Source organism: Zychaea mexicana (genome assembly GCF_025766255.1).
Source record: "Zychaea mexicana strain RSA 1403 chromosome Unknown BDB00scaffold_1, whole genome shotgun sequence".
NCBI lineage: Eukaryota > Fungi > Mucoromycota > Mucoromycetes > Mucorales > Lichtheimiaceae > Zychaea > Zychaea mexicana.
The window spans coordinates 529356-541798 of record NW_026516664.1 but is presented as its reverse complement, the minus strand read 5'-3'; the positions used below and the strand labels follow the sequence as shown (position 1 = coordinate 541798).

Sequence of the window (12443 nt, the reverse complement as noted above, 5' to 3'; positions counted from 1 at the left end):
TGTGTATTTACTACTTACCAAAAAGAAGAACTCGAATCATCTTTTTATCAATGCAGATATCTTCGGAGAGAAAGAGAAGCAACAACAACAAGCGGGAAGATGAATAGGTAAATAGTCTCTTGTTGTTTCATCATCTCTATCTATGCACAGGCTTTTCCTGTTGTTGTTGCTTGTAATGTTTACACTTCCTTCAATAGAAGGGAGAGTCCGAGCCCAAAGGCTGAAACTTACATACATACCGCTAATCATGTCTTTCTAGCAAAGGTGCAGTCATATCTTCATATAATGATAAGCAAACGCCACAGACAGGCAACTACAGATTGCTTTTTGGACACACTTTAGGGGAAAAGAAGGCTGGCATTCTTATTTGCATTACGGCGTGCATCTTATCCTATTTCGCTCTTTGTCTGTATGCTCACAACAAACAAACAAATAGAAATGTCAATACAATTCAGGCTCACGAAAGCGTAACATATACTCGTGCTGCTCCTTATATGTTTCCTTATATACAAAAGTAGAGCACATCCAACTTTTTCTTGATGTGGGCTCTTTTGCTTTCTTCTGTGTGTACGACGGCCGCTTATCCAATCTGTAAGCGGGTAAGCACGAGAAAAATGGAACGCTGGTTCATCCGATATTGTCGAGTTCATACATGAGTGGCACATGAAGCTCACAAACCATCGGCGTAATAAAAAAAACTGTCCTAGCAATAAGTGCACACCGTATTACTTAAAGTGTCTTCAAAAAATGCTTTCAGTTATGTTTAGCTTCATATTAAGCGCTGCTGATGGTGTTTAAACATTTTTTAAACGATCATACATCCGGGGAAAGACACATACGAAAACAATAGCTTAGTTTGTATGGTGGAAGCACAGTGTCTAGCAACGCGGTTTCGCAGCTGTCAGTCAATATTTGGCTTCAGATCAAGCGCTGCTGCTGATGGTAATGCCTTTCAGAGGGACTATGCTGCAGATAAGGAGACATTTCCTCGTGAAATGAGATGTTATTACCAAGGGAAGATTGGCTCGCCTTATGGGCCGCTTATACCATGTTACGTAAAAAAGCACAAAAGCAAAAGGAAGGGGATAGAGATGTGTAAGTAACAGTTGTCGTCAAGAAGTCAAATATGTTAGCAGCAGTGATCGGCATGTATCACCTTGCACAATCTATGTTTCATCATGCGGGTGTACCCTCCGATACTTTCGCCGCTTGTTTTGGAAAGACGTGTCAGTGCACGCGCCCAGCCTCCCGGCCGAAACAAATACAAAAGCTTCGAGTGCCAAAATGTTCACTGAACACATGAGCTACAAAAAAATTTAAGGGTGCGATTGAATTGCGCGGTTAGAAATGAGGACGAGGAGGATGAATGTTTGTTTTAACAAAAACAAGGAATAAATGTGTGCGGCGATCTATGGAAGTACTGTAGTTACATAGGCAGCAGTGTTTTTTCCTCATACGTTGAAGGTGAGGGCGCAGCAGAATACAGAGCAGAATTGCCATTGCCAAGGATCCCATCATTGTTTTAGCGGCAAGATATTTACAAGAAGTCAAGTGGACCAACAATCCCTGTTGGACACTCTGTTCCTATATATTACACTTGATCCAATCAATATCACCCATTTGACGGTCGCAGGTTGTTATGCGCAGGTGCGTAATATGTAGCCCTTTTGTGTCAAAGAGTCCGGACGCATACTTTAATATTGCTACCTTGTAAGTAGAGCCCTGGCAGGTTGGGTGTTAAGTGCTTTTAGTACATTGCTTTGTTAGAAACTTTTGATCTATAAACGGTCAGCCTAGCCACAGTAGTGGATTTTGCAATGCGTTCTCTGATTCTCTCTTTTTACTCTTCTTGAGCTCGAATGGACAATCTTTTTGAAAAATTAAGATATTGCCACCTAACCGTTGATAACTCCGGGAAACATTGCAATTAGGCAGTGGTCAAAAGCTGCTCCACACACTTATTATAAAAGTCAACATTATAAACTTGCTTTAAAATCTTTCCCTTTAATTTAAATTACCAGTAATTAAATGTGATAGAAGTATTGGTGTGCTTGTATGAGGTGTTACACTTAATTGTGATTACATAGTATCAGACAGGTACACACGATGTACTAATTAGTGGAAGTAGCCGCGCACATATAAAAAATGGCTCCTCTCTCTATATAGCACTTCTCTTCGATGTTGTTATAGATGCTCAAAAATGAGTAGTTCATCGAGGATTTGGCATCTAGAATAAAAGGCTGTCGAAGGGCTTGAGGAAACTGAGATGCTAATATGTGTCGATAGCATTTCGCGAGGCTTTTATAAACCGTTAACCTGCGGCAGCATCTCAGGAGCCTTCTAATACCCAATATTTTTCTCGCACAGTGTGTTGCTTTTGTGGGATTTGATAGCATATTGATGAGCTGCAGTACTCTTTGGTATGGTTTTGTGCAACGTGGTCATTACATGTTTCGGCATCATATGAAATGGATCATTAAGACGTAAAATATGATAAATATGCTACTGTAATTACAATATCAATATGGTTAGCCAGGGATGAGCACGTTATATACTAGTTGATGCTGACTGCCTTTTATTTACCAAATACAGATCGGAAAGTCTCGGCTTGATGGGAACCAGCGCAAGGAAATTGGAAGATTAACTATATAGATGTCTTAAACGGGGTTACGCTGATACCCTTATGGATCATTATAGCCATTTAAAAATTAGCAAGCACACATGCTCCTTACCTGAAAGAAGTCCAAGGCTGTCATTTCTACCCGAGTGTGTTGTCAGACTGATAAACTTAATGAAGCACCTATGTCAATCACATGCACATCTTCATATATATTTGCTTTGATCAAATACAAAACTTTTTCGAAAGAAAATTTTTCTCTTCATACTTTTTTGGTATAAAAAGCAACAGGCGTGTATAATCAAAACGACAAGAAGAATGAGCTCACTCACTAGTCCTCCAAGGATAAAGGACTTTGGTCCTGTCGAACAATGGCAAATTACGATAACTTTAAATCCACAACCTCGTACGATCATGTTTGCTTTCAAAGGCAATTTAAGCTACTCCACTGCCTGCAATATCTTACAGCGAAAGTACGGCACAAATTCAATCCGTTTATTGCAGAGAGTTCGAATTAACCCAACAGACGTGTTATCAATCACCTACTACTCGACCCTTGTTGAAGTAGAATTTTCTGACAACACCATACGACAGCAAGTGATTGCGCGATCCGTACTGCGAGAACAACATACTCAATTACAGTATATCGACAACGACGACGACAACAATATTAATGACGAAGAACCAACTGCTACGACAATAGATGTACGTGTGGTGCTGGCCTTACCTCTACTGAATTTGAGAGCGTATACCGTGGCAAATGTACCAGTTGAGTATTCAGAGATGGTCTTTATCATGGTCTTTGATACGCGGTTGAAAGGCGGCTCAAGAATCTTGCGCGTGGTCTAGAATGGTGCGAAGAATATCCTGAAGACTTCCTACTGGACATAGTGCCTGGATACAAAAATCACATCCATATTAACAGCGACGGCAGTAGCAACAAATATGCACTGGACGGTACGGCTTGCATCGTTTTGAAGAAATTCACGGAGCTCGGTAGTTTTGGAATGAAGCGTCGTCTTTTTAAGGTTTTTGGCAAGGGTATTAGAATATCTGCTACCGGATTGTATCATGCATATTGTACAAATTGCAGGACTCTAAATTCTCACTTTACAAATGATTGCCCGTATACCTGTCTAATAAAAACAGCAGCAGAATGATAAGTTGCCGTTGAAGTCATCCATGCATCTGTAGCGCTAAATGCGTCTACTGTCCAATTGATATTTGCTTCATTTCTTCTCATGATATGTGCGGCGTGGTTCATATTGAACAGCCAACAAAGATGGTTGTGGTGTATTAATCTGTATTATGTTATCAGTGCTGCTAAGAGATGCATCCGTATCTATCATCGTCAGCACGTAGCGTAAAAGTAATTGATCCCAGCACAATAATCAATGCGCGGATAGAATACACTACGTAGAGATTTTCGAATTAGACAATTTATAGACGAGACACACAGCTACGGAATGATCAATGATCTACTGATCACCTTCGTATGTAGCCTACTTTATTATGTAGAAAAGCGGCTTAACTAGCATACTCAGAATGGTTTTCCTTGCAATCACTGTGAGAAAAATTTGCGGGGTAAGCTGTTTGGTACCACCAAGGAACGCCCTGAATGTGGACAACCAAAAGCACAGCATTTACGGACTCCGAATCGCAGTGTACTGCAAACAGTTTTTTTCCCACGATTCAGTGAAAAAGAAGCGTGTAATCAGCAACACACTACACTCCTTTTTCTTTTGACTTCCACTCTTCTATTTTTTTGCACTTCCTCACCACCATGTTCCAAACGCGGTTATGTAGGCAGTTTACTCTGCAGACAACGTCCAAGCCTCTTTATGCTACTATGAAAACAACGTCCATACGATTCTATTCCAGTAAATATCAATAATTATTACCGCACGCTCGCGACGTATACATACATACGCCTCCTCCCCAAAGAAAAAACCCAATTTTTTTCACATGTCAACAAAATAAAAGAAAGCTAACGGCCTTATCTTGTTTTGTCTTATTGCTGTAGCTCGAAACCCATTATTTGAAAAGATCCTAATCGCAAATCGGTAAAGATACATATGGTGACGAGTCTCAGCGGCACGCAAAGAGAAGCAAAGAAAAGGAAGAGTGAGGACTAATCAAAGGAGTCATTGTAGTGGTGAAATCGCGTGTCGTGTAATGCGAACTGCCAAAGAACTTGGCATCAAGACAGTTGCAGTGTACAGTGAAGCCGATGTTAACGCGCAACACGTCAAAATGGTTAGTGGCTGGAAGGAAAAGGGAAAGGAATCTCAAAAAGGCATAGGGGACAGAAGAAGACAGGCTGATGTTTTTATTTCTACTTCTCTCTTGATCATAGGCTGACGAGTCGTTTTTAATCGGTCCACCCCCATCGGCTCAAAGCTATCTGAGCATCGATAAGATATTAAATGTGGCTCGCATGACAGGCGCACAGGTAAATCATTAAGAAAAGATAAGGAAAGAAAGGAGAGACGGGCTAAAGAAGAGCGATGAAAATGAAGGCAATCCATCCCGGATACGGTTTCTTGTCGGAAAATGCAGAATTCGCAGACCGCGTCAAGACCGAAAAGCTGGCATTCATTGGCCCGTCTGGCGACGCCATGCGATCCATGGGTTCCAAGAGCGAATCAAAATACATCATGGAGGACGCCGGCGTACCTGTGGTTCCTGGATACCACGGCGAAAACCAAGACGTCCAATTTTTAAAGGAGCAAGCCGAAAAGATCGGCTATCCGGTATTGATCAAAGCCGTCAAGGGTGGCGGCGGTAAAGGCATGCGTATCGTGCGCTCCGCTAGCGAGTTTGAAGAAATGCTAGAGTCGTCCAAACGCGAGTCGATCAAGTCGTTTGGTGATGACAAGGTTCTGGTTGAAAAGTATCTGGAGCGTCCACGGCACGTCGAGGTGCAAGTGTTTGCGGATAAGCATGATAACTGTGTCCACTTGTTTGAACGCGACTGCTCTGTTCAGCGCCGTCACCAAAAGGTCATTGAGGAAGCTCCTGGTCCTGGATTGACGGAAGAAATCCGTGCTCATTTGGGTGCAAAGGCTGTTGCGGCTGCGCGTGCTGTCGGCTATGAAAATGCTGGCACGGTCGAGTTCATCATGGACAACGTGGATAAGCAGTTTTACTTTATGGAGATGAACACGCGTTTACAGGTAACGGTCGCTGAAGGATAACAGACGAGAAAGGAAGATGAGTCAAAACTGATTTGTTTACGTTCAATAATCTGTACTAGGTCGAGCATCCTGTGACTGAAATGGTCACGAACACTGATTTAGTCCACTGGCAGCTGGAGGTAAACAGCAGATGAGAATGTATTGTTGAATGGAGGGAAGACGCGGAATACTAAAACGCGTGGTCTGATGTCATGACAGGTTGCTGCGGGTAACCGATTGCCAATGTTGCAAGAAGAATTGAAATTGCGTGGACACGCCTTTGAAGCTCGTATTTATGCTGAAAACCCCTCCAAGTAAGCGTGTGTTTATGATTGACGGGAAAATGACGATGGGGTAACAGTAGCTTACGCCAAAACCTTCCCTTTGTACAGCCACTTTCTTCCCGACACTGGCACTTTGTTCAGCGTACGCACCCCACAGCCATCAGCCGATCTCCGTGTTGAAACGGGTTTCATCGAAGGCGATCAGATAAGCGTGCATTACGACCCCATGATTGCCAAGCTGGTCGTGCGTGGAGAGGATAGAAACGATGCACTCCGTCGTTTCAGAAGAGCTTTGGAACAATATCAGGTGAAGGATAAACCTTGGACAATGGTGAAACGACAAACAATAGCAACTGATACTGATGCTAAAATAAATAGATTGTGGGATTGGAAACCAACATTGGATTCGTCAAGCGCGTCGCAGAGCACCCCGAGTTTATCAAGGGTGAGGTGGAGACGGGATTCATACCAGACTATGAGAAGGATCTCTTGAAACCACCAGCTGCGCCTAGCGCAGAGACTTTGGCCACAGCTGCCAACGCCATCCGACTAAGCGAAATCGCTCAAACCCAAGCCAACGCCAAGGACCCTTATAACCCTTGGTCTACTTTGCATCAAACGTTCCGACTGAACATGAGGGACACGCGCACCGTCACTTTTGTTGATTCCAAGGACAGCGACAAGCAATACAAGGTCGAGATCACTACCCAAGACAAGGGCGATGCTGTGGATATTAAGGTTGTGTCGGCGGATGACGGCAGTGTCTTGAAGACATACACGGATGTGCAAGCACAATACAACGAGCAAGGCGAGCTGGTCTCGAGCATCGACAGCAAGCAGGTCAAGAGTAATGTCGTGATGGATGGCGATGAAGTGACGGTGTTTGACGAATATGGACGTACAGAGGTGCGACTTGCAACCCCACCTTACGTGATTGCCAGTGCCAAGGGCGCTGACAGCACTGGATCTATCAAAACGCCGATGCCATGCAAGATTTCTCAGGTGCTGGTAACACCAGGTCAGAAGATTGAAAAGGGAACCACGCTGGTTGTTTTGGAAGCAATGAAGATGGAGCACGTTATCAAGGCACCCATGACGGGCACGATCAGCGAAGTTTTGTACAGTGTCGGCGACCTGGTCGACGAGAACAAGAGTCTTGTCACCTTTGCCGACGAGTGAATAGAAGGCGATATTAATAAAGCATAGTAATGATGACCACTTGTAGAAAAAGCTGCTATCATATCGAACGTCGGATGAATCTAGTCTATTTGGTATTGTCACGATATCCTCCCATTTCACACTCTTCTCACGCCGTCGTCTATCGTGTTTGCTGTATGTTTACGGCGGGCTTGTTTTCTCTCTTCTGTCAAACACAAGGAGTTTGTGGGGTGGTTGTGTATATATTTGTGGGCGCATACACAAACATCGTGCGCAAAGAAACGCAGGCGACTGCGAACATAGTCGATGTTGTTGCTTGTTGAACAAGTGAAGCCACCTTGATAAGATACAATAACAGCGACCGTTCCGCTCAAGGGCGCAAAGCAACTTCTTTCTGCTATATATAAATGGCGGACACCATGTCGTTTTGTCTCTTTTCTTCATTGTATGATAAATACACACACCTTCTCTTTGTCTTCTCCTGCAAAGCCTATATTTGTTATCTCCCCTAATCCCACATCCTCTTAAAAGGAGTCTTTTGGGTCGCCTACCCCTGAAATATATATCCCTGCTACATATGGTTATCACTGTATCGTCGCCGCCGTCGCTATCTTTGCTACTGCCAAGTCACCCATACTCATGTGGTGCTGCCACATCATGCTCATATTGCGGACACACGGATCACATTACATGGAACTGTCCTAGGCGACACAGGCCTCGGTGACGGATCTGCCACACAAGAAGACATTGCGCATGTATTGTACGATACACCCTTACACCGAACCAGCAAATCAGATACAGAATGGCCCCGAAGACCAGTTTTTTTTTGTGAGGGGCGCCTCTTCCTCAACATGGTCTATCACCATCATTGTCAGTAACATTATAGCTATATTAATAGAAAAAGACTCCCCTTCTCTCTTGTTTATCCTTGATATGGTATGTACAGTGGTGTTAATTGTATACAACGCTCGAATCTTCTTGCACCATTTATGGTAATACCCAACAAGACATTGGTGCTGAATAGGGGGAGGGGAGAGGACGGGAGGGGAGGGGAGGGGTCAGAGTAATAAAACATAAGTGATTGCGCAATCGAGTCAAGACCCAACAGATGTCACTACAGTATAGAGACGGAAAGGAGAGTAAAAGGAAAGCGAGCTCAGATCAGTTCCATGTAAACTTCACACACGGGCCCCAATCTGGTGAGTTGCGGACGAACGTGTGAGTGGTTGTGGTGCGTTCTGGGGCGTGTCATTTCTCTTTTTGCTACCATCAGACTCCATACACCTCACCACATCTACACACTACTTCTGGACACACCCTTTCTCGCGCGCTCTCTCTTTCTCTCTCTCTGTGTGTGTGTGTAGCGTAATTATAGCAACAAACTTGCTCTCCTTTTTTTTTATCTTCTCTTTTTCTATACACTTTTAACAGACCTGACCATGTCTCCTTTGACTGTTCCTCTCTCTCTTTTACTGCACCGTTCAACTAAGCTTGTCCTCTCAAAGCTCCATTCCAACAACAAGAAACGTCAATCCTCCTTCCAGTCATTTACAACGATAAGCAGCAGCAGTAATATCGTTGACTATAATTATAACAACAAAGATAATAAGACTATGAATAAGACAACAAACAACAACGAGAGTCCTGCGGCAGCACAGCACTTGTTTAAACTGGGCAACCAGTTTTTATTCGGTCGCAAAGGGCATAAGAAGCAGCCAAGTCTGGCGATAACCTATTACAAAGGCGCCGCCAACCTCGGCCACACTCAAGCACTCGGTGTCCTGGGCTTTTGTCATGAATTCGGCCTAGGTGTCGACAAAGATTTCAAAGAAAGTGAACGCCTCTATTTAGAAGCGGCCAGACGATATCAGGACGGATTAGCCATGGCACGATTGGCCTTTTTACGCAAGTACGGTCGTCCCAATGTCAAAATTGATCGTGCTGAGGCTGAAGTATGGGCCGATCGGGTCCGGCATCTACGACAACCTATGCGTTGGATTGTGGAAGCTGCTACGCTGGACAGCAATGCAGCTGCACAATATGCGCTTGGCGTGTACGTTTCTTTTTTTTTCTTACTTGATGTAACAAAAAGCAGATAAATAATTTCTTTATTTTTAAACAACAGGTGCTATCATGACGGCATTGGCATGCCCAAGGACGAACATGCCGCTTTCCGGTGGTACAAAGCCAGCGCAGATCAAGGAAACGCCCGGGGCCAGGGAATCCTCGGATACTGCTACGGCGAAGGCTTTGGTGTAGCCAAGGATGAAGTTGAAGCCATGCGCTGGTATCGCCTCGCAGCAGGACAGGGCGAAACCGTCGCCATTTACAACGTTGGGTACGCAACTGATGGAGAAAAAACCTTATATGTTATTATTGCTGATCGACCATTGGGGGTGGGGGCAACAATGCAACCTCCTTCTTTTCTTTGTCTTTGTTTGCTAACATTTCTCTTTTGACGTGTATTAATGGAACAACATTCAGATACTGCTATGAAGACGGCATTGGTGTGGAAAAGGACGTGAAAGAAGCGGTCAAATGGTACCGTATTTCCGCAGATCAAGGCAACGCCTTTGCTCAAAACTCGCTCGGGTATGTATGACGAGAACTATTCCCATCCGCATGATTTTCTCCTAATGTGACTAAATTGCTTCTATGTCGCTCTCTCTTTCTCTCTCTAACACGCACAAAAATCATGCAACATAAATTGTTATCATGCATCAGATACTGTTATGAAGACGGTATAGGATTGCAGCAAGACCTTGAACAGGCTGCAATGTGGTATAAACGCTCTGCAGAGCAAGGCTACCCCTGGGCTCAGTGTAATCTCGGGTATGTGCATAAAAAAGGGTCTTTATCGTCACGTTTTTCTTCTGGTCATTAACTGACCAGTACCAATTGTTTATATTTACTCACGCTTCCTCATCACCTTCCGACGGTTACCTGTATGATTATTATAGATACTGCTTCCAAAACGGCATTGGTATTACCAAAGATGACGCACAGGGCGTTTATTGGTATCGCAAAGCCGCCGTCCAAGGCCATGCACGAGCACAACACAATCTTGGATTCTGCTTCCAGAATGGTATTGGTGTTCAACGCAATGAACAAGAGGCTGTAAAGTGGTACCGCCGCTCTGCAGAACGAGGCAATATTTTCGCCTATCACTCGCTTGGGTATGTGTAATTTGCGCATTAAAGTATCTGCTCATTCAAAACCGTATTGATTTGAGTGAGTGTGTGCGTAAACTGTCTTTAGATACTGCTTCCAAAACGGCATTGGCGTAGCTGTCAACGAACAAGAAGCCGTCTTTTGGTACTACCTCAGTGCCGAAGAGAACCATGCACCAGCCCAATTATCATTGGGATACTGCTATCGAAATGGTATTGGCTTACCTAAGAACGAACGGGAAGCTGTCAAATGGTTCAGACGATCAGCAGAGCAAGGCAATGCGCTTGCACAAAACTCGCTGGGCTTCTGTTACGAAGAAGGACTGGGTGTCAAAAAAGATCCAGCACGCGCCGTATACTGGTACCACAAATCAGCGCGTCAGAACAACCCATGGGCCCAATGCAACCTCGGTTTCTGTAAGCCGTCACTGTAGCTTGTATACCACTTTACAGTTGCAATGTGTACTCACCTTTTATTTCGATTACGTTCTTTCTTCAAAGGCTATGCTAATGGTATCGGGTTGGAGAAAGATAATGTCAAGGCAGTTCATTGGTATCAACAAGCTGCAGCACAGAATCACGCACGGGCAATGGATAAACTGGCTATGCATATGCAAAACGGCGCTGGTACTGAAAAGGATCTAGATGGTGCTTTCGATTTATTCAAGCGAGCAGCTGAGCAAAAGCACGTATCGGCTGCATACCATTTAGGCAATTGCTTTGAGCGAGGTCTCGGCTGTGCTGTTGACTTGCAAGAGGCAAGCGTTTGGTTTGAACGAGCAGCTTTAGGTAAATTCTTTAACAATTCATTTGAGGGGGGTGGTGAGGGTAAAAATAAGTTAGCTGTAGTGATGTTTGTTGTTGCTAGAATGTACCCATTGACTCTTATTTGTTTTTTTGCACCTATTACCATGATCCAGCTGGTTGCCGAAACTCTCATGAACGGTTACGACGATTGCTATTCCAAGTCTGCTTGTCACCAGGATCATCAACGCTGAATATGACTGATGATGTGCTTTTGTGCTCAGGTTTCATTAATGGACATAGTGCGCCGGCCGCTTAAACAAAAACACACTGCTAAACACATCCTACACAACATGCACACACTTATCCTCCTTTATACCTATACGTACACTATATTACTTCTTATAATGTCAATCTAATTCGAAACCACACTCTGCAGTGCTTTCTAATGAAACGCTTATCTCGAGTAACAAAGTAGCAATAAAGTTTTAATCGCACGTTCTTTTACTACAACAAATCACATATTTGACTATTATGAAATAAGGAACCATGTATACGGCTACACGTAGGTGGATGCAAATGCTCACTTCAATGTAAGCTTTTGACAACAGCTGTTGTATGAGCGGAGATATTTTGTATGTATCATACAATCCGTCAGCTTCAATAGCTACGCTCCTCGATGCAACAAGCACGACAGACTGTTTGAGATAACTCCTTTGAAAATGCACAAGTGGCTCTACGACAGCCTCTTCGCTCAATTCATCTAATTAAAATAATGCGTTTATATCTAATCACTTGTTGTCAGACATATGAAGCAGTATATACTAAGTATAGTCAAGTTTGACTAATAACCACTATTTACAGCTGATACGCTTGAGTAATTAAAATGATATCAGGGCACGGTACACGAAAGGACTGACAGCTACTTTCAGAAATGAAATAGCGGTAAAGAGCGCAATCAGAATTATCACAGAGCTCGAGATATCATCGAGCTCACGCACAAAACGCGCATGCAGAAGTCATTTGGAAAGAAAAATAGAATGTCAAATTGGCGAAAGGTTATGAGAATTACTACACGCGCTGCACAAATCGGACCCTTTTTAGAAGCGAACCAGTTTTTATTTCCATCGTCGTGTAGCGTATATGGTCCTTTGCAATGATGTAGTCTCTATCACCGTAACATTTAATAGCCCACAAGACATCCTATGAACCGCCGAGACTACAAACACCATCGAACACAAAAGTTTTATACAGAGTAATTAAGAAGTCCAAGCGCAGTCGAGCGTAGTGTAAT

The 12443-nt window shown here is 43.6% G+C and overlaps 3 protein-coding genes across 3 annotated transcripts; all 3 read left to right on the top strand.

Moving 5' to 3' along the window:
• Window positions 1–2935: 2935 nt before the first annotated feature.
• BDB00DRAFT_866457 (uncharacterized protein) lies at window positions 2936–3466 on the top strand (the record flags this gene model as incomplete). Its single annotated transcript, XM_053126230.1, has 1 exon — window positions 2936–3466. The coding sequence occupies one exon, from the start codon at window positions 2936–2938 to the stop codon at window positions 3464–3466; it is 531 nt and encodes a 176-aa protein (XP_052985857.1).
• An 846-nt stretch (window positions 3467–4312) lies between these two features.
• On the top strand, window positions 4313–7368 carry BDB00DRAFT_794607 (carbamoyl-phosphate synthase L chain, ATP binding domain-containing protein). The gene is made up of 9 exons (XM_053121327.1): window positions 4313–4497; window positions 4641–4680; window positions 4771–4873; window positions 4974–5069; window positions 5137–5793; window positions 5874–5933; window positions 6013–6107; window positions 6186–6384; window positions 6456–7368. The coding sequence occupies exons 1-9, from the start codon at window positions 4401–4403 to the stop codon at window positions 7254–7256; spliced, it is 2148 nt and encodes a 715-aa protein (XP_052985856.1). The 5' UTR covers window positions 4313–4400; the 3' UTR covers window positions 7257–7368.
• Window positions 7369–8481: 1113 nt separating this feature from the next.
• On the top strand, window positions 8482–11658 carry BDB00DRAFT_794602 (uncharacterized protein). Its single transcript, XM_053121326.1, has 8 exons — window positions 8482–9288; window positions 9361–9573; window positions 9720–9827; window positions 9960–10067; window positions 10196–10411; window positions 10494–10822; window positions 10907–11194; window positions 11326–11658. Exons 1-8 carry the CDS (start codon window positions 8675–8677, stop codon window positions 11466–11468), a joined length of 2019 nt encoding a protein of 672 aa, XP_052985855.1. The 5' UTR covers window positions 8482–8674; the 3' UTR covers window positions 11469–11658.
• The last annotated feature ends 785 nt before the right edge of the window (window positions 11659–12443 follow it).

Excerpts from the sequence above, each read along its gene's own strand:
- BDB00DRAFT_794607 (XM_053121327.1), top strand. The coding sequence starts at position 4,401 with ATGTTCCAAACGCGGTTATGTAGGCAGTTTACTCTGCAGACAACGTCC. Across the intron at positions 5,934-6,012 it reads TAGTCCACTGGCAGCTGGAG|GTTGCTGCGGGTAACCGATT; the intron begins GTAAACAGCAGA and ends ATGTCATGACAG. Across the intron at positions 6,108-6,185 it reads TATGCTGAAAACCCCTCCAA|CCACTTTCTTCCCGACACTG; the intron begins GTAAGCGTGTGT and ends CCCTTTGTACAG.
- BDB00DRAFT_794602 (XM_053121326.1), top strand. The coding sequence starts at position 8,675 with ATGTCTCCTTTGACTGTTCCTCTCTCTCTTTTACTGCACCGTTCAACT. Across the intron at positions 9,574-9,719 it reads GTCGCCATTTACAACGTTGG|ATACTGCTATGAAGACGGCA; the intron begins GTACGCAACTGA and ends AACAACATTCAG. Across the intron at positions 11,195-11,325 it reads GTTTGAACGAGCAGCTTTAG|CTGGTTGCCGAAACTCTCAT; the intron begins GTAAATTCTTTA and ends ACCATGATCCAG.